We start from the raw sequence: 21,427 nt of genomic DNA on the forward strand, positions 1-21,427 counted from the left end.
CCACTGTTGCCTGCAGAAACACATGAAATAAGTCCAAATATTTTTGTAAGTACCTTGAGTGATATAAGGGAACCCCCCCCAAAGCATTTTTCAGATACCGGATAAAGTTTGACAGCTTTAAAGAGGAAACTGAGGGATGTCAGTGGCAGAATCAAAGGGAAGATTCTACATTCTACAGCACTTCACTCCAGGACCATGAAATATAGCCTAAAATTGGTAGAAATGCTGGCAAATAGCATAATTCTATGAAGAAATGGAATATCATTAATTTCTCACAAGTTAGTCACTCTAAGCAAGACTTTTAAATTTTTTTCTATTCCATTATGTTTCACGAATTTTAGAATGATTTCTTCCATCAGTCTTTTCAACAGATACGCAAAATGTCACAACAGTGGAAATTTTCCCACACACCACAATTCTCAACTACATAACACCGTAGAAACATCAGAAATTTCCTGCTGTGTCATTTTCTGTTTCTTTGAAAAGTCTCAACCATACTTCATATCTTGTTTCCTTCCACAGTTAGAACACCAAGCAAATACTTCACCTGCTTCCCAGGAATTTAGAATTCTTTCAATTTTTCAGTAGTTGAATTTTCATAGAGTACCCTTTCAATTCTCTCCTACCGTTCTTCATAAAACCTAAAAATGTATCTTCAATTCTTGTTAATTAAATTTTAATGTAGACTCCTGTTGGATTTGTCAAAAGCACGTTCATAATTTTTTGAGAATATATGGGTGTTTTAACTATCGATGGGATAAACCATTTATTAATTTCCTTAGTATTGAAATATTCTTACATTCCTGGAATATTCTGCACATAGAAGAGGCGAATAACAACAACAATCTCCAATTTTGTGGAGTTTTTGGTTTATTTAACTTTACAAAATGCCTTGGGAATTAGTCTTTCTTTTCTTTTCTTACACAGAGACTACTTTGCTCTCACTGTTTCCATTGTGACTTTTTTGTATATACAGTACCTATCCTCCAAGCCCCGCTACACACACACACACACACACACACACACACACACAGTACCTATCCTCCAAGCCCTGCTACACACACACACACACACACACACACACACACACACATACACGTACATGCACACACATGCTATCATTTTAGTTTTCATTTCATTAATTTCAGATTTCCCCTTATTATTACCAAGACAGTCTTTTGATCATTTCAATGTCAATTTGGAAATGGGAGTTGTCACCAAGAGGTCAGGTCCCCTAGAATTCCAGGTGATCATTCCCTCCAGGGCTCCTTCAGAGTTCACCCATTATTCCCTTGGGGCTTCTTCACTTCCCCTTCTCCACCACCATCAGGTATTTGAAAGTTGACTTTATGGGCCCTGGAGCCTCTCTGTTCCTTTCATTCATTAACTGGTAAAATGACAGAGCAAGGGAAGTGGAGGCGGGTGTCTGACTGGGAGGGAATGTCCAGCGTGTGGTGTAACATCTGGATAGTATCACTGGCTGTGCAGGAAGAATAACCAACAGGTTTGGAAAAAGGTTGAAGTTGAATTTCAGAGCAGTCGCTGATGGGTGAAAAAAATAAGCCTCATAGAATCTTGGAAAAAGATCTTTCTTTATTGTGCAAATGCTTGAAACATCAGCCTAGAGAGTAAGTATAATGGACTCCCATGTATACTCATCACTGAAATTAAAGTTACTGAGATTTCTTTATATCTGCATCTGTCCCTTTCTTTTCTTTGCTGAGGTCTCTTATAGCAAATCCCAAATGCAATGTAATTTTCCCCCTTATGCTCAAGCATGCATCTTTTAAAATATGAATATTTTATTTCCTAACTACATTGCCCTGATCATGCTTAAACAAAACTAATCCATATTTTGTTGATATCATCTACCTCCTATCCATAAAAATATTGCCTCAATGTGTAATGGGAGCTTTTTTATCAGGTTGTACCCCAGGCCAATCAACTGCAAGCATCGTTCATTCTTCACACTTTCAGGAGAGTTAAAGGCTAAAATCAGGATTCCCAAAGACCAGGGACGCCTCAGGAACTGACTGGAGCCCCATTTTAGGAAGGGCAAAGTCTCTCAGCCTCCCGAGGCCCAGGCTTGATTGTCATCAGTCCTGGAACATTGTTCCCTTGGCAGAATCCTTGTGAAATGAGGGCTCTCATGTGTGCTTATGAAACACAAATACTTCAAACATCCTAATACACCATTTATGAATGCTAATGACTGATGAAGCAGAACGCCTTACCTAAAATGAGTGACTAGCTTTGACAATGGAGAGATCAATGCTGCTCTCAATGACCTTAATTTGACACATCACCCAACAGAGCTTATGGGGCTAATCACTCCACAGTCCTACATGATGGTTTTTGTTCTTCCTTGCATTCACCCCTGGGAAAGTAGGTAGCTTCCCTACATGCAGTTAACCAGTCACATTACAAAACTCAGGCTAAATTTACCAGCAGATTGCCAAATCTCCACTTTGCTTTGTGCTGAGGAAGAGGCAGCTCCGGGGCAGTGTTTAGTAGGAAGCGTTCACAATTCTGAGAGCTTCTTGTTATTGTACTGGCTTCCTGTTATGCAGCGATGGGCGGAGAGAGCAGAGAGCCGAGAAGGTGTTGCAACTGATGGAGATACACACAGACCCAGAAGAGGTAGCTGCACTCTCAATTCCTGGCTGCTCAGACCTGCATTCAGGGAACGACTTTTAGCTATGTCCATCAGTTGAGTTGCATACATTTTTCTCAAGGGTAAGTGTCCCGGAAGGCCCCTGCGGTTTAATTTCAGAGTACACAGAGAGAGCCTGCATGCTGTCATCAGTTTTACATCTTGTCACCTTCTGGAAGGGGTAAAGTTTTCATGCCAACATTAAAGATGAAAGTTAGAATTAAAATAAACCCAGAGAATGACAGGATAAGTTTGACCAAAAGTCCAAATGACAGGTCTTAATTTGGAAAGATTTCAAAAAATCCCTCCACCCCCACCCCCAATGGTGAGTGTTTTCAAAAGGAGGGCAGTTTGCTTTGGTGACAGAAAAGCAATTAAGAAATTGAGCCTTGAAGTTCTATAGTGGAATGTCCTAATTTTCTTCTGGTGGAAAATGAGGTCGTTCATTCTAAATTCTGATCGGAAGCCAGTCACAACTGTGGGGGGGGGGGGGGGCAATGCATGCATGCACCATGCAGAGTGGGCAAGGGTGGGTGGGCCTAGTTTTATCATTTCAGGAGCCAGTGGTGACAGCACTGCTGCCTCAGAGGCTCCGCGGTGGCTCCTGCCTCCGCCTGAGCACTGGGTCTGAGTGCTGGGCCCACACCTTGGTCACACTTGGCTTTGATCTGCATCTTTGTCTCTTCAGATGAGCTCCTGCAGAGCGCTGGTAGGACCTGGGAGGATTACCTCATACGTCCACTTTCCTGTTGGGTTTTGGCACAGCTCTGGTGGTGGGCTTGAGGTTTCAGTACCATTTCTCTGTCAGTGTTTTTTCAAGGTTTGCTGAGCCCTGCAGAGGATATGTTGGGCGGAAATAGTTGCACAAAATTGTTGATGCGTGATGTTGAGGCGAAATGGGTGGAGGCGGAGGCAGGTGTGCTAGGGTTTGAATGTGTCCCCCCTCCAAGTTCACGTGTTGGAAATTTAATCTCCAATGCAATGGTGCGGAGGTGGGGCCTAACGAGAGGAGATGAGGTCATGAGTGCTGGGCCCTTGCAAGCGGAGTAATATTGTTTCAAGAGTGTGGATGTTCTCATGAGAGAGGGTTGTTATAAAAGTGGGTTTGGCCCTTCTTGCTCCCCTCCTCACTCTCTCTTGCCTTCTCACTGAGATAATGCAGCACACAGATCCTCTCTAGATGCTGGCACCATGCCCTTGAACTTCCCAGCCTCTAGAATTGTGACCAAACCAATCTCTGTTCTGTAGAAATTGCTCAGCCTCAAGTATTCTGTTACAGCAGCAGAAACAGACTGAGACAAGGTGCCTTGCATGGTAGACTAGGAATTGTAACTGTTTTCCTGCCCAGAGAAAGGGTAGGGTTGTCTCTTCTGTCTCCATCTCTTATTCTCTGACCACTTTGATTTGTAAGGTGGACCCCTCTCTTTACCACTAGAATACATGCTCCTATCTGGGATACGTCGGGATATTGGGCTTTGAAATCAGGTTTCTATCTGTGTAACTGAAACAAATCATTTCGGCTCTTTCAGCCTCAGTTCCTTGTCTCTCAAACAGAGGTGTCAATGCAGTACTTACCATAAAGAGTTAGTGAGAGCATTAAATGAAACTAAACATAAAATGCTTGCTCTGTGGCTAGTATATTTAAGTACTCAATCGATAAAAAACTATTGGTGTTTTTGATTACTCGATTAGAGATTATATTTTCTATCAACCACTCTGTTTGAATGGGCACAAGTGAACATATCTACAAGTCCCAAGATTAGGTAAATTTTCCAATATTTGTTACAAATATCAAATGCCTTGAGGGTGGCTCTCAATTTGTTCTAAGATGTTTATTTCATCCACTGAACAAATAATTACCAAGGTCCTTTAGTTATCCAGATGCTTCTTTAAGATACGGGGAGATCTTTTACAAACCCTGAGAAAAATAACAACCTTCTCTCTTGCCTCTAGCTTTGTCTCCATAGGCTGAAGTGATAAATGCTTCCCTCAGCTGGTTTCCTCTGTGTTAGCCTCTTCTTTGGTTTCTGGATATCTATCATGTTGCTCTTCCGATCTGAGATTTTCATGTCACTCACATTTCCTGGTTTTCACTTGCATCTTTTCCAAACACTATTTTTTAAATCCAGAATCTTCACCTGTCAAAACCAGAACTCCGGGGACACTGGAAGCTGTCAGTCCACCCTTGAACTACTCCGTGTCGACATCCAGCTTCACCTGTCCATTCAAAACAGTCTTGCTCTCTGACTTCTTTCCTAGCTTCCAATTATGACTCTCCTAGCTCTGGGAACTCTTTAGGGCAGAGTTGTGTCTAGCTGAACTTACATCCCCAAAACCAGATACTGTCCCCAATGCATCCCAAGTGCTTAGCCATTGTAGCCATTGTGGGTTGAATGCATGATCGGGAACACTAGCTAACCTGAGCCACTCAAAGATCTTTGCCTCTTGCTCCTTGCTCCATCAAGGACCAAGACCTGTCCATCTGCCTCAATGCTGCCTCTTACATTCTTTCCATTTCCCTTAGCATCATCCTAATTCAGCCCCTTCCAATTCGTACTTGGGGTATCATGCAATGTCTTTCTTTATCCATGTCTCTCCATTTTTTTTAATCCCTTCATCTCTTCCTTTCTTCCTTTCATTTCATAAAAGATCAAGTGCATACTGTAACAATAATGTCAAAATAATTATAACATCTATTTAATACCCCATGTTTTGGGACCTATCCACTTATCATTAAAATTGTTATGGATTAATCACCCCACAAGGTGCATACGATCGTCACAATTTCATGGAGGAGGAAACGCTCTCAGTGGTAGTCTGTGACTTGAACACAGATGCAGAAGTCTGTGCACTTCTGCTATTTTATTCGTCTTCTCTTCACCAGGTGCTATGTTAGGTACCAGGATATAGGGATGAGCAAGGCCAAAGCATCAAGGCAGCATGCTTGTCTTCTTAGATCACAAGTGGAGAGGGAAGACGGAAAGAAAAAAAGTACTAAGTTTGGTGATAAGTGTCACAATGCACAAATGTCCTCAGTGGAGGGGGAACAGAGCCGGGGATTGGCCAAATTTGGCTGGACTGGGGAGGCTTCTCACCAAGGTGTGGCCTGAAGCAAGTCTTAAAGGGTGGCTGAGAGTTTCAAGGGGAGGAGCACATTGCCTTGGGTAAAGCAGGAAGGGTTTTCAGGAAGAGCAGGACATGTGGTAGGGAAAGCCATAAGAATCCAGATTCCACAGTGGGGGCAGGGTTAGCCTTTGCTTTCAGGAGGTAGGTAGATGCTGGGGGTCCTCAGAGGCTTTAGGCAGAAGGAAAACATGAGATTTTTGTGTGAGAAGGACCATGTCTGTGCTGACTGGAGGAAGGGGAGGTTTCCAGCATGGCTGGTTGGCTGGAAGGATGCCCCTCTCAGCAGAATACAGAGACCAGTGAAGGAAGGCAGGTCTGCATGTGCTTGTTGGTGCAGGCCGGGGGAATGGTAGAAGGTCAGAGGGGGGTTAGAGGTAAGCCTGGACGACAAAGTGGTAAGCTTGAGAATCTCACCAGGTACACACAGACATACAGACAGTTGGATAGATAGGGTCTGCAGCTCAGGGACATCTCTGGGATGAAACCATGCAAACTGTGCTCTATTTCCTTCTGGCACCTTCCCTCATCTTCAGATTAAAACTCAACATGGGACTGGGGATATAGCTCAGTTGGTAGAGTGCTTGCCTTGGAAGCACAAGGCCCTGGGTTCTCTCCCCAGCACCCAAAAAAGACTCAACATAGTCCAATTACATAACTCACCTATGGTCCTCCTTTGCTCAGCAATGTGAGATGACCCCTATTACTTCTCAGATCAAGGTTGAAATCTCGCTGTGCCACCTAAAGTCGCTTCTCTGGGCCCTCCAGTCTGATTTCTCCTTTTATCCCATGCTTTGTAATGATAGCGCTCAGATTCCAGGAAGTGAGTGCTGACTAACAGAATCAGATTCAAAATTTTTCTCTATCTCTGATGTCCATTCCTATAGCCATGTGTTCCACTTGCGATGTGGTTGATGTGACTGATGGAATAAATTTTAGTCTAATTTATTTTAACTCATTTAAATGTACACAGCCACTCAGAGTGGCTAACGTACTGGGCAGCGCGCAGCTAGTTAGGAGCCTGTTACTTCTCTATTATAGTAAGGGTGGGTTTCTAGTCTCATGGAGACACCCACTAGATCCAGAGTGTTCTATAAGTCTTAAACAACTGCCTTCTCACCTGAGTCCACGGCAGGACTTCTGTAGCCCACACCTGGTTGGAACCTCCTTCCCCCGGGGCCTAAAACACGCACAATGTGTATAATGACTGATTTGCAAGCAAAGCTTACCATGGTTATTATTATCATTATGAGAAACAGCTCCATTAATAGTAACAGATGTCTTTGTTTATTTTTCATCCAGGAACAAATCACACCCACGGAGAGAAGACACTGTTCAAAGAAACTAAGCAAAGAAACTTAGTCAAAACCAAGGCCCACTGGGCTTTCTTTTCTGATATTTGAACCATCCCTTGATAGGCCTGGCTCGTGAGCAATGCTGAGGGTTAAATGTCAGATCATTCTGCACGTGGGACTCAAAGCTCCTCTGCTTACTCCCTGGCTCACTGAGCACCTGACTGTCAACCCTCCTTGCCTCCGATATTTGGGCTTCATTCCAGCAGTGTGGAGGTCTGTAGGGAGCCATTATATCCCCTAACTTGTAGTGGGTGGCCCCTGGCCCATAGTCAAATCAGTTTTGGTGGGATGAGAACAAGCACTAAAACAAACAAACAAACAAATGAAAACTGGCAGGATGTATGGTGAGTGGCATCATTTGCGAATACAAAAGGTGGTTATTCAGGCCTTGGTGACACATAGGCTGACTGGTGATTTGCCTTCCTGTCTCAAGGCTATCAAATCCCCTTTTAGCCGGCTCGGAGAAAGCAAGGTCTCACGCCTCCTGCTGCCTTTACCAGGCCATTTTGCAACACACAGCTGCTCCTAGGGAAAGGGGTTTGCTTTGGTCATTGTTTTTGCCATGAAAAGGCATGAAAAATTTCCCAGAATTCAGCACAAAATGACATCCCTGCAACTGAGTTCTTCTGTGCCAAGTGAATTCTCTTCAATCCGTGGTGTCCAGGTGGCTCCTGCTAATGCCCACCCACCCCCACCTCTTCTGTGCTGCTGGGGACCTTCCACTTTTTCTGTCTCCCATAGTGATCCTAACAGTCTTTGGGTTTCTCTGGTTGACCCAAGAAGCCTGAGTCCTTGTAGCCATTGTGTGGCCCCTGCTGTTCTCCCCCTTTCCTGTGTGGTGTCCTTTTGGTGACCATACAAAGGCTCCTCGTTGCACTACTGCAATAAGCCCCCACCCCCACCCATGTCTAATATCACTTCAGGTGGATGATCACAAAAGTCATACTGGGATGGGTTACGCTGAGACTATTTAGGTGGAAGAGAGTGCCCACATCTGACGGGCTGCCTTGCTCTTCCACTTTCTCCAAGTTTCATGTGTGAACCACCTTTTTCATTTCTGCCTGTCTGCCCTCCTTCTAGGGCAGATAAGCATCTTTGCAAGGTGACACGCCCTGACCTGGAGAGATACAGAGCTGTACATAGCACAGCCTTCAAATTCCCTCCTCCCCACAGTACTCCTGCAGAAACCCTCTGTGGTCCTTCTGGATCATTTGCACAGCCTTAGAGTAAGTGATCAGCTCCAGTGAAAGGCCTTGAGAACAGCAGATGGCTGAGGAACAAGACCGGAAAGAAAGTTCTCTATTGGGGTGCCAGGAAACACTGATATGAAGCAAACCCTTTGCAAGAAGGTTGCCAAATTCTCATCAAAATATCATTTTTATTTTTATTTTTATTTTTTTTTTTTACTATTGAGTATACATACCCTCTTGTGATGATGTTTAGCGGGAGGCTGAGTGAAGTATATCTTGAGACCTCTCCAGGTCCCTGGTGGGAAGTAAGGAGAGACTGCAAGCTGAAACCCAGGTGTAAGGGTATGTTACAGGAACACGGACCCCTTTCCTTGTGAGAGTCAAGAGACTGCAGTTAGGACAGAGTTCTTTTCAGACAGCACTACAGCACTGAGGGGTGGGACATTAAATAAGATGATGACTCTGGATACAATTGGAGATAATGGAATAAAGATTGTCATTCTGTATAAAATTCTAGTATTTGAAAGTATGCCATGAACACGAATGAAAGTTGAGAATCATAGGCCTGGAAGGAGATGGAACTAAAAGAATCAAAAGCAATGGGGAGAAGTTGGCAATTAAATGCACTGAAGGTAGGAATGAAGAGAGGAAGTTTAGCGATAGAGCAACATTTTGAAGAAAGAAGTTGAGGAAACTCTCCAAGATGATCTCCATCTCTGTAGTAGGATGTAAAACCACATTTTGACAAAACAGGAGTGACATGTTTACCTTCATCCAGGGATGGTGCCAAATGCTTTGTTTGTTTAATCTCCACCAATATTCCATATCATAGGGACTACGAGGAAAATGAGGTCAGAGAAGTTGTATAATTTAATCACGGTCAAAGATCCAGGAAAGGAAAAACTGGTCTCTACTCAGGTGAAATGGGGGTGAGAGTGGACCTAATGGCTTGGTTCAGCTATGTAGTGACCGTCCAGGGACCAACAAAATCTGATACAGGGATTGTAAGATGGAGACTTCCTCCAGCAACCCTTGCCAGAAAGAAAGCAATGCAGCTACTTGGTATTAGCAAGTGTGGAGAATCAGCACAGAGTCAAGGAACCCTGGAGCACTAACATGGTTTTAGAGTCATTGTTAAACCGACCGGGAAAGAAGGAAGGTAGGCATCGGAAGGCAATGTTGAATGGGGACCAGGGTGATTGATTGGTGTAGGCAAAGGAAAGAGAGAGTGCCCTGGGTGATAGTCACCCTGGAGACAAGAGATGGAGGCACAGGCTGGGACCCAGCTGAATGAGCATGGAGAACTCCGGTGGGAAGGCAAATGTCAGTTGTACCATGCAGTGAGCGCAGGGGTCCGCCTTCGCCTCCTCCTCGGTTTTATTGGCAGGGATGATCGGACGGGAATGGTAATAGGAGGGCACTACCCAAGGCCTGTGGTTCAGCATAAGGTGCTGTGAACCCTCTCCCTGGGCCGGGGACGGAAGGGTCCTGCACGACACCCGGAAGGAAAATCAAGGAGGTGGCCACTGGGCAGTGAGGTCAGACGAACACCCCAGCTCCTCCTCGGAACCGGCCCCTGTGGAAGAAAGCCCGGCGGCTTCCGGAGGCCTCTGGCGCTGCGTGGGGCTCGCCGTGACCCCTCGGAGCGAGGCAGTATTTCTTCTCCTCTCTTGTCAGATACTAACTCCCACGCAGGAAAAGGAAGCATCTTTTGTCAGATGCTGCGGCCACTTCCTCTTCAGAAGGCTCCAGCCAACCTTTCGCTTTGCAGAACGCGGGGGCCGGCAGCAGCTGCTGGCCGGCGTGCATGTCGCTGAGTCCGCCTGTGGTCAGCGGAGGCCCCCGGCTCCTCTCCCGGCCTCGGGGACTTTCTCTGCTCCAGCCCCTGAGCTGCCTCCCGCTCCTCAGCCCCCTCGGGGCTTCCTGTCTCGTCCATCCCCTCACCCTTTGCCCACTGGTTCATGTCCCTCGGTCAGTCTGCCTGTCTCTTCCTCTCTGTAGCTCGGTCCAGGAGCGTGATGACCGGCGAGCAGATGGCGGCCTTCCACCCGTCGTCCACTCCCAACCCTCTGGAAAGGCCCATCAAGATGGGCTGGCTGAAGAAGCAGAGGTCCATCGTGAAAAACTGGCAGCAGAGGTACTTCGTGCTGAGGGCGCAGCAACTCTACTACTATAAGGACGAAGAGGACATGAAGCCACAGGTACCATCCGGGTATTTGTCCCCATTGGTATGGCTCTCCATGTGCAGGCACAGAGGAGGCGGGCCAGGGGCCAAGGTAGACCGCACCTGAGCTCACGTGGGCCTTCTCTGTAGAGCTGCGCTCATCCATCTGTGGGGAGGCTGCTTTTGCCTCCTTTCTGTATTCCAGATACAGAACAGTAGCAAAGATGACACATCCTCTCTAACAGGAGCACTGTGGAGCTTCCGAAATGCGTTGCTAAATCAAGGTTCCCACTGCGGTGGCAACGCTGAGTCAAGGGCTCAGAGAGTTCATTTGGGCTCAGGAAAATTGGTTTGGGGGCTCTCTGATTTGTTCATTTGATCAATATATATGGATCATTTGTAATGTTTAATGCATAATGCATTCACACATGAGTGTTCTAATGCTAGACACCCTGTTAGGTACTTAAAATTAACCAGTGAGTAAAACAGGTAAAAATGTTGCCACAGGGAGCTTCGAAGGACAGAAAAGAAACATAATAAATAAGAAAAAGTATGCAGTTTATTAAAGATTAGTTGTAGGAGGAAAAATGAGAATGCAGTAAGGGATATGGAGGGTTGGGGGAGATGTTGTAATTTGCAATAGGGTAGCCAGAGTGACCTCATGAAGAGGGTGACGTTGGAGGAGAGAGAGTTAGTGATGGATCTTGGGAAAAAGCATTCCAGGCAGAGAGGACAGCCTCCACGAGGCCCAAGGGGGAGAGAGCTAGGAATGAGAACCAGGGAGAGTGAGGTCAATGAAGTGCGGGTTTGGGTGGGGGATCCAGACGGCGAAGGCCACGACAGGCCTCTCTAAGGACTTGAGCATTTATACTGAGGATCCAGGGAGGCACTGCAGGTTTCTGAGCAGTGAGGTGACATCCTTTAGTTTATGTTTAGAAACATGGCTCTGGTTACTGTGTTCTAAAATAAAGGGGGACTGGAACAGGGGACACAAGGGCAATCTAGCATAGAGGTTGGGCTGTTCAGAACAGCCATGGGTGCTGTGGGCTAGAGGCACATGGTCAGACTGCAGCTGTGCTGTTTTTTGTGTGTGTTGGGGATTGAACTCAGGGGCACACAACCACTGAGTCACATCCCCAGCTCTATTTTAATTTTTTTTAGAGACAGTTTCTCACTGAGTTGCTTAGCGCCTAGCTTTTGCTGAGGCTGGCTTTTAACACCCCATTCCCCTGCCTCAGCCTCAGGAGTCACTGGGATTACAGGCATGCACCACCACACCTGGCTCAGCTGTGCTTTGAAAGTAGAGTGAACAGGGTTTCCTGATGCCGTGCCCAAGGCTGTGAGAGGGACTGTGATCCCAATTCTTGGACCTAGGACTCTCTTCCCCACCTCATGGATTCTTTGTGGCCATTGCGGCGCGTGAGAGTAAGAGAAGACCCCAGGTGTAAGCTGGATGTTGTGGGACAGCCAGGCTCCACCTAGAGCTTTTGTCTGTGTAGATGAAGAGTGAGAATAAGTGTGTGGGTGCTGCAGGTGATGGACAGGTGAAGCCAAAATGAAATAGTCATTTTGGAAGAGGTCAACTGTTTTGGAAGGCAGGCTTAGGACCAGCAGCAGATGAGCAGGACTTGGTTAACCACACCCCTCACTTGATGGCTCAGAGTATTTTGAGTGTCTGTCACTGCAGAGGCTGGGGAAGGGCCCCAGAGTCCCTACCACACATTGGATTCTTGCTGGTGTCCTATGTGTGGTAACCAGACTTCCTTTTCTTTATGAACAACTCAGACCTTACCAGAGCTGAGCAGTTCCAGGCCAGGACAGTGCTGGTTGGTGCATTAAGACCATGCAGGAAATTTTCCCAGCTGCAAAGATTGAGGGTGTTGGCAGTCCTGTTTGGCCCTCCCAAAGCTATGGAAAGGGCTGCTGGGTGGCTTTTGTTTCTATGCAGTGCAGGGGGTGAAAAGTACTTTATGGCAAAGTTTGTGTTCTTTTCCTCGTCTGATCATGTAATTGTTTAGCTTTTCTGGGTGCTTCTTTCTTCTTTTATAAAATGAGACAATACTGTCTGGTCTGTATTTGTCACATGATCCCATGATATGAAGTACATGTAAGAAACTGTTTTGTGAAAACAGACTAATGTTGAAGGGAAAAATTAGTATTTGAAGATCCTTGCTTCTTCCCCTTACTTCTAGCAGAAAGAAACACAAGGTTTCTCAGGATTCACGCCTGAGATAATTAGGTAAAGCTTCTAGGATGACAAGAATGATTTATTTTTAAGAAATCTATTAATGTAATACACCAGTTCAGAATGGCAAGTGAGAAGAACTACAACCCCCACCCCCAGCTGGTGGCTGAAGAAAGCATTTGATAAAATCTAACACTCTTTTCAGATATAGGAAATTTAAAAATAAAACTTTTGAGAACAAAATGATAATTCCTTAGGAAGACCAAGTATATTTACTATATATTGATATATATTTTTTGATGACAAAAGTTATATATGTGCATAATAAGAAATTTGGAAAAAGAAAAAAAAAAAAACCCAAAGGAAAAAAATTGCAATTCCCATCAACAAGAAATAGCCACCTAAATCCAGCATTCCCTATATATAAACATTTGGAAAGTCATCTAGTGTAAATGTAAAATTAGTATAATGTTACTTAATTTAAAAAGGAACAATGTGTCATGAATAGTGCTCCTTAATATTAATGTTATTCCACAATATAAATATATCAGATGACAAAATAATATATCAGATGGATGTTCTGTAATTTATTTAACTAATTTCTTACTGTTAGGAATTTAAACTGACATCTATATATTATTGGAAACAAGAATAAAGTGGCTATTCTTAGAGGCTTCATACAGTCATAATTATTTCATTATGATAAAGAAAAATCTTCTTGAAGTACTGTTATTACACTGTCACTTAACATTGTTTTGGAATTCCTACAAACGAAATGAAAGTTTTATAGACATGAGCCAATTTCTTAGGTAAGACCTAAGGTACATTTCCACATTGAATTTCATATCATTCATGATTCTGGATAAAGACTTAAATGTAAAAAATAAATTCATAAAAATACCAGATGAAGATATAGTTATCTGCTTGATCTTTGAGAAGTTAATGTTTTTTTAAACACAACCAAGATAACATGAAGGAAAAATTAATTTCATAAATAAAAATTGTATCTTAAAATCAGCATAATAAAATAAAACTTCAAATAAAAGAAAAATATTGCATGTATATATGACAAAAAATTTTCTTAATATTCAAAGTATTTGTCCAAATCTATGAGAAATTCAGTTGACTCAGGAGGAAAGTGAGCAATGATATGAATGGGCATTTTACCAAAGAAATATGTTGACCAGTAAACATATATTAAAAAGTTAAATCTCAGTAATGTGTGACAAACAATGTAACATATTGAGATACCAGTATCCCCTTATCAAATTGTGAGGGATTTTCTTGAAATTTTAGTGAATGAGGACTAGGAGACAGGAATTCGCATGCACAGTTAGTGGAAATGAACCTTTCCGGAGGGTATTTTGTCTTTAAAATCATACCAACCTTTTGAACCCACATTTCTATGTGGTAATTTAACCTAACAGGTGGTGTTCTGTCAGTGGTGTGCTGGTAAATGCTTAACAACAGGCTCTGTGGTGGGGAAGTTGATTTGTGTGTACTATCATCCAACTTCTGTGGTGTAAATATTCCCATCATGACTGATTCAAACTGCCCACATGATATGACTGAATTCAAGAAGAGTCGAGCAATAGCACCATGTTATACAAGTTGCCACCACACAGATAACTACAAATGAAAATAACCTCCACAACAGAAATAATAATAAAGTTATTAGGAACTGATTAATTTTGAGGGGTGAATGTTTATTAGTATAAAATATTTGATCATCGGTTCCTATGGTTAAATCTTCATAATGGCTGTATTTGGCAGCTGGCTTGCAGAGTTCCTGAGATGACAGAGTCAATTCTCATGAACCAATAGCTGCTGGCTCCAGCACATCACTACCATATCTGTCTCCTGTGCTCCATTGCTGTAGGACTTGTGGCCTCTAAACCCTCATACCCTTCCCCCATCTTTACACAGAGTCTGCCCTAGTGAACTTGCAGAGTAGGTGACAGTGGTTATAGGCAGCTTGGGCCCTTCCCTTTCTGAGACAGTTTCTTCCTCATCAGTGTCCCCACCCTCACCCCAACTGGTGTCTCTTCACCCAGCCCCCTCCATCTATCTACTTACAGTGGGTCTCCTGCTTGGTGTGAAGAAAGGGTCTGTAATTTGTAATGTATGCCGTGGAGTGTATAAGTTTAACTCTCTAGCAAGTGAGACTTGTAAATCAGGCCTTATTTGTAATTCTGGACTAACACTGACCAAAGTTTGAATCATAGTTTTCCTGTTAACTAGCTTGTGATCTTGGGTCCACTAATTAACCTCTCGAAGCTTTATTTCCTCATCTCTGCAGTGGGAGAAGATACTAGTACTTCTCTCATAGATTTCTTGTGAAAATTACAGGTGCTCATATATTCAGGGAAATCAGCAAGGAGTCTGACACTTAGTAACTGCTCAGTAAATGGCATATATTTATTTAGTATTTTATTTCTACTATTTTCTTTTTTTTTATTGTAAACAAATGGGATACATGTTGTTTCTCTGTTTGTACATGGCGTAAAGGCATACCATTTGTGTAATCATAAGTTTACATACAGTAATGTTGTTTGATTCATTCTGTTATTTTTTCCCTTCCCCCCACCCCTCCCACCCCTCTTTACCCTCTATACAGTACTTTCTTCCTCCATACTTGCCCCCCTCCCTAACCCAAACTCTAACCCTAACCTTAACCCTTCCCTCCCCCCCATTATGTGTCATCCTCCACTTATTAGCGATATCATTCGTCCTTTGGCTTTTTGAGATTGGCTTATCTCACTTAGCATGATATTCTCCAATTTCATCCATTTGCCTGCAAATGCCATAATTTTGTCATTCTTTATGGCTGAGTAATATTCCATTGTGTATATATACCACAGTTTCTTTATCCACTCATCAATTGAAGGGCATCTAGGTTGGTTCCATAGTCTGACTATTGTGAATTGAGCAGCTATGAACATTGATGTGGCTGTATCTCTGTAGTATGCTGATTTTAAGTCCTTTGGGTATAGGCCAAGGAGTGGGATAGCTGGGTCAAATGGAGGGTCCATTCCAAGTTTTCTAAGGAATCTCCACACTGCTTTCCAGAGTGGCTGCACTAATTTGCAGCCCCACCAGCAATGTATGAGTGTACCTTTCTCCCCACATCCTCGCCAACACCTGTTGCTTGTATTTTTGATAATCGCCATTCTAATTGGGGTGAGATGGAATCTTAGGGTGGTTTTCATTTGCATTTCTCTTATTACTAGAGATGTTGAACATTTTTTCATATGTTTATTGATTGCTTGTAGATCTTCTTCTGTGAAGTGTCTGTTCATTTCCTTAGCCCATTTGTCGATTGGATTATTTGTATTGTTGGTGTAGAGTTTTTTGAGTTCTTTATAGAATTTCTACTATTTTCTGATGAAATGATTTGGAGTATCGAATGACAGTTTAGAGAGTTACAAAGGAGAGGCACTTACCTCTGAACCTGACTTTCCTGTGTTCCTTCCTGACTAAAAGTAACAGGGACTTTTGTTCTGCTGCCATAACTCAGCCAAAGTAGCCCAGTAGCAGTACAACCTTAGGCTCGTTTTCCTGAAGGTACTGATGTGATTTACTGAAGATGGTGAACATCATGTAGGTGGAGGTTATTTTTAAATGATAAAGGCAGAGGAATGTTGAATTACAGAATTCCATTTTGTAGACTGATTTATTTTTCTTTTCTCTCTCCACTCCTCCTTCTCTTCTTTCTCTCTACCACCAGCTCCTCCTCCTTCTTCCCCTTTTCTTCCCTCACTTAGTCTTAGTCATCTTTATTTCTAGACTCTCAAGAAACACTTATTCTTTCAGGCTCCTGAGTTGATCTTACTTCAAAGGTTTCCTGAAGACTTGTTTTACACTTATAGCTTTCTCTGTCACCAGTCGTCTCCTCCTCCTCCTCCTCCCCCTCCTCCCCCTCCCCCCCCCCCTCCCCCCTCCCCCTCCTCCCCCTCCTCCTCCTCCTCCTCCTCCTCCTCCTTCTGCTTCTTCTTCTTCTTCTTCTTCTTCTTCTTCTTTGGATTAAAGACACACGAGTCTTCTTAGATGTACTACTTTCAACATCCAGTGAGATGTAGATTAACTTGTAATTAACAATCACTTCACTCCAGTAAAATTAGCTATATCACTTTTGTGCAGTCCTTTATAAAACCTTGCCATGCTCATGATCTGGGGCTGTGGTGGGGACCTAGTGAGACTTTGCATGTGAAAGTGCACTGCAGCCCATGCAGTGGTGCACACCTAGAATCCCAGCAGCTCGGGAGGCTGAGGCAGGAGGATGGCAAGTTCAAAGCCAGCCTCAGCAAAAGCAAGGCATTAAGCAACTCAGTGAGACCCTGTCTCTAAATAAAATACAAAATAGGGCTGGGGATGTGGCTCAGTGGTCGAGCGCCCCTGAGTTCAAACCCCAGTACCAAAAAAAAAAAAAAAAAAAACAGGGCACTGAAGATGATAACCACTAGGCACACACAGGTGAAGTGACTTGTTTTTCTGATAATGTGTCTGTGCCTGTGAGGTCACTGAACCCACCTTCCTCCTCCACGGGTCCAGGCTGTTTGTTCCCTACCACTTCAGCTGTGACGGTGGGGAGCACTGACTTCTGGGATGAACTACCATTGTGACATTTACTAGCCCTGTGTAGGCTCAGAACAGAATCTTTCTCATCCTCCAGTTTCCTTGTTTGCGAAATGCGCATCACGGTGCGTGGAGGTTTGCGAGAGGAACTAAATGAATCAGACGTTCAAAGTGGTTAACGAAGGGCAGGCACCTGGACCATGCTTCTCAGTAGCCATTGCTGCTACTAAATTCCTCTATCTTTCCAAAGGCGCCTCTTCTTCCATCCCAATTGCCCACCTCTGGCAGCCTGGCAAGTCATATGGTCCCCCTGGTGTCCGCCATTGCCTTCACAAGGATCATGTGTCTGATTTGACCATGAAGTTGGGTCTTGGAAAGTGGAGTGTGGCAAGTGTGGGTGATCACACCCTCTCAGCACATTCCCCCAGGGGACCCCAACCTTCTCTCTCGAGGCACCTAGCTTGCTCTCAGGTAGCTGCCACTTAATTTGACCAAGGCCTGAGTAGCAGAAGGTCCCCGTTAAAACCTGGATGCTGGCTTTCCATGTTCCTCTCTACCTGCCTCCTCTCATCTCATCACCATCTGTTCTTCAACTTAATTTTAGTTCATAGTTGATAAAATCGCTGCTCATCTTAAAGGTCTGACTTTGGATCTTTCAGGGCTGCATGTATCTACCAGGAAGTACGATCAAAGAGATTGCCACAAATCCAGAAGAAGCCGGGAAGTTTGTCTTTGAAGTCATTCCAGGTAGGTGCCAAATGGTGAGACAGAGGTGTTTCACATTCCCATTTTATTTCTGGATCCTAGAAGTCAAGATTATATTCAGTGCATCCTTCACTAACTAACCAGTCAACCTGTTAATAACACACAGTGGTTCCACATATAGTTCTTCAGCCTATTCAAGTTGGTCAACTAGCATTGAGGGACTGGGTAATGCCCTAAGTGGGTGCTCATTCAGCTCAACTCTGTAAGTACTTCATGAGTGTACTTGGAGCTAGGTACTCTACCAGGCCCTGGGGCCCTGGTGTGGACAGTGCATCATCCCTACCCACTAAAAATAGCTCAGCCTAGAAAGTGAGTGGAACATCAAAATTAACAGCTGAAATATAAATGAACCATGTAGAATTGCCATTTGGGTGGGTTAAAAATGGTAGAGGTCAGCAGTCTCATGCAACTCAAGAAGACCTATTGAGAAAGGACGGTTTCAATTTTCTGTGTACTCAGCACATGCCAGGCGCCAGGTGCCCTTGAGCTGCCGGAGGGTCCTCTTCCCAAGCAAGAGTCACCATCCTCGAATGCATCTGGAGCAGGGCGGCTTGGCTCAGGCTTCTGAATCTGCCCCACTGAGGCTGCGTCCCGTCTCTCACTTGCAGCCAGCCCTCGCCCTTTGAGACTTGGCTGTGCTCTGTTGCTGCACAGCAGGGGAGCTCCCAAGTTCCCTGAACGCCCTTTTCCTTTATCCCACTTGCACAAGGCAGCTGCATACATAGAACAGAACATCGAAGGTGAAGGAGGCACAGCAGAGAGGGTAGAAGTGCCCAGTCTCGAACCAGCCTGCCCAGGTCCAGATCCTGATGCTGCCACTTACAATTTGTGTAACAGGCTCCTGTCTCTGTTTCTTTATCTGTGAAGTGGGGATGATGATGATAATCGTGAGGATTAAATAGAGAAATCTATATGAAACACTTGGTACAGGGCCTGGTATATAATAGTGTCATGGAAGTGCCTGAAATTTTGAGGATAACTAGAGAGAATTATAATGCAGAGAAAAATCCTGACGCTGGCTAAGACTAGAGAAAACCAAGGGGGGAAAAAGGAGCATGAGTCTGAGGGGGTTCCCTCATGGGCACTCCCTCACTTTTGATCTGAAGGTCTATCTTCCCTTCGTCCTCCTTGGAGAAAGAGCTTGCTTTTTCAGTCTCGCCTCCCTCTCTAGAGAAATCCCACCCCTTCCTCTTAAAGCCTCTTTTGATTTAGGATCCCTTTCCTAGTGCAGTGCATGGGGTGTAATTATCCATGGGAACACCTTTCCCAGAGCCTGGGCTTTCAACCCAGAAAACTCTGTTGTGAGCTCCATCTGAAATTCACCAAAGTCCAGTTCCCTAGAAGATCGCTCTGCCTGGGTAAGAGGAAGGTCTGTCCTCTCTTTATCATTCATGTTCTCAGCGGTTTCCCAGACTGCTGGGGGAGTTCTTGGATAGATTCATTCTCTCTCTCTCTCTCTGTCTCTCTCTCTCTCTCTCTCTCTCTGTGTCTCTCTCTCTGTCTCTCTGTCTCTCTCTGTCTCTCTCTCTGTCTCTGTCTCTGTCTCTCTCTCTCTCTCTCACACACACACACACACACACACACACACACACACACACACTTCATAACAACGAAAAATTCTAAAGCAGTAGAAAGGTAGGGAGCCATTTTTCTATAGCCACCACTGTCTCCTGTTTGAGTCAGCTTTTTCGCTGCTGTGACTAAATGATCTGACCATCACAATTAGAGAGGAGGAAAGGTTTATTTGAGGGCTCATGGTTTCAGAGGTCTTAATCCATAGAAGGCCAGCTCCATTCCTTGGGGCTCGAGGTGAGGCAGAACATCATGGCAGAAGAGAGTGGCAGAGGGAAGCTGCTCACATCATCAGGAAGCAGAAAGAGAGAGAGAGAGAGAGAGAGAGAGAGAGAGAGAGAGAGAGAGAGAGAGAGAGAGAGAGACTCCACTCTCCAGATACAAAATATATACCACATAGCCTCGCCCCAATTCCCACATCCTCTAGCCACACCCCACCCCTTCAGTTAATCCCATCGGGGATTAATTCACTGATAGGGTTCAGACTTTTACAACCCAATCATTTCTTCTCTGAACCTTCCTGCATTGTCTCACATGTGAGCTTTTGGGGGACATCTCACATCCAAACCATAACACCTCCCAAGGCTCCACCCAGCCTAAAATAAGACAATTCTTTATGCTGTGGATTTTTCAGATTTTTCTCTTTAATGCAGAGAATTTTCAGTTCCTCTTTTTAATAAGACTCCTTTTGTACATGACAATTCTCAGGGGCCAATGCTGGCATAAGAAATGGGCTTTATGATCAGGGCCATCTCTCTGGGATCAACAGTTTTAGTTGTATAAGGTTCAGAAAGACGCCTTTAATTATAGTTAGGCTATTATTTTTAAAATTTGGGGCAGGCAGAAAGTTAGGCCTTGCCTTAAGTATGGCATAAACTTTTTATGCATCTTTGGGCTTCAGTTTTATTATCTGTAAAGTAGAAATAATACAGCTCCTCATTCTATTTCAGAGGAACATTGTGGTACCCAGGGTATCTTTAGTTCTTCCCCTAGCATGTTTTACTTCTCATTTTACTTTTGGAAACACCCAGATTATAGGATTTTTCTGAGTGGCTGGGGCCTTCACAAACTGACCCTTCTAGTCAGAAAAGCTGATGATCTGATGACGAGATGTCCCAAAGGGTAAAAATGGGAGAGGTTCGGTGACATTTAGCTAAGTCCAAGAGACCAGAACCAAAGGGAATTTGAAAGCCTTTTGTTGCCTGTAAGAAAATACAGGTTTGGACACAGCTGAGCAATAGAATAGGCTCTCTCTGAGGGACATGGCTTGACACTGTGAGAGAGGAACAGGTTGATGTTTATAAGGCTATTTTGAAAGGTGACAGTATCCTATAATTGAAAGGGATGACTATTATTTTCTTGTCCCTCCTAAGGCCTTTATTTTTTAACCAACTGAAGGAAATTCCAGTTTTGTAGATTTCTGTGTATAAGGAGGCTCATGGAAGATGTTAAAGTTCTAGTCCCAGATCTGCTCCTAACTCCATGGTCTGTGACCTATGTTCAATACCCATCCTTTCCCTCTCTTACCTTTCTCTCCTGATTTTCCTTCTTCTGTCACTTTCCCTCATTCTTTCCTTTGGTCTCCCTCTGCACCTTCTTTGCCTCCTTATCATTTCCTTCATCCTTTCATCTGTTTGAGAACACCAACCCAAGAACACTACCTATGTCTGTATCTTAGGTTTAAATTGAAAATTGTAAAGAGAGTCCTAAAAAGCTCCACATGTCCATTAACTAAGTATTGAGAACTTACCCTTGCAGGGTTTTGCACAGTCAGGAGAACAGTGATCTGAAGAGGAAATAGTGGTTTTGTGAAAAAGTCATACTTCTATTCATTGTCCCTCCCAC

At 44.1% G+C, this 21,427-nt stretch overlaps 1 protein-coding gene across 4 annotated transcripts in view; it reads left to right on the plus strand.

Annotated features, from left to right (window-relative positions):
- Positions 1-21,427, plus strand: part of ARHGAP25 (Rho GTPase activating protein 25) — an 88,969-nt gene that overhangs the window by 28,050 nt on the left and 39,492 nt on the right. For 3 of the 4 annotated variants that reach the window (XM_079110841.1, XM_079110843.1, XM_079110840.1), the window contains exons 2-3: positions 10,323-10,522; positions 17,905-17,992. In XM_079110841.1, the coding sequence (XP_078966967.1) occupies positions 10,323-10,522; positions 17,905-17,992 (288 nt within the window). Of the gene's footprint in view, positions 1-2,594; positions 2,737-10,322; positions 10,523-17,904; positions 17,993-21,427 lie in introns of those variants that run through there. The other variant, XM_079110842.1, reaches the window with a different exon arrangement.

The sequence above is a fragment of the Sciurus vulgaris genome, assembly GCF_902686455.1.
Source record: "Sciurus vulgaris genome assembly, chromosome: 14".
In the NCBI taxonomy this organism is placed as follows: domain Eukaryota; kingdom Metazoa; phylum Chordata; class Mammalia; order Rodentia; family Sciuridae; genus Sciurus; species Sciurus vulgaris.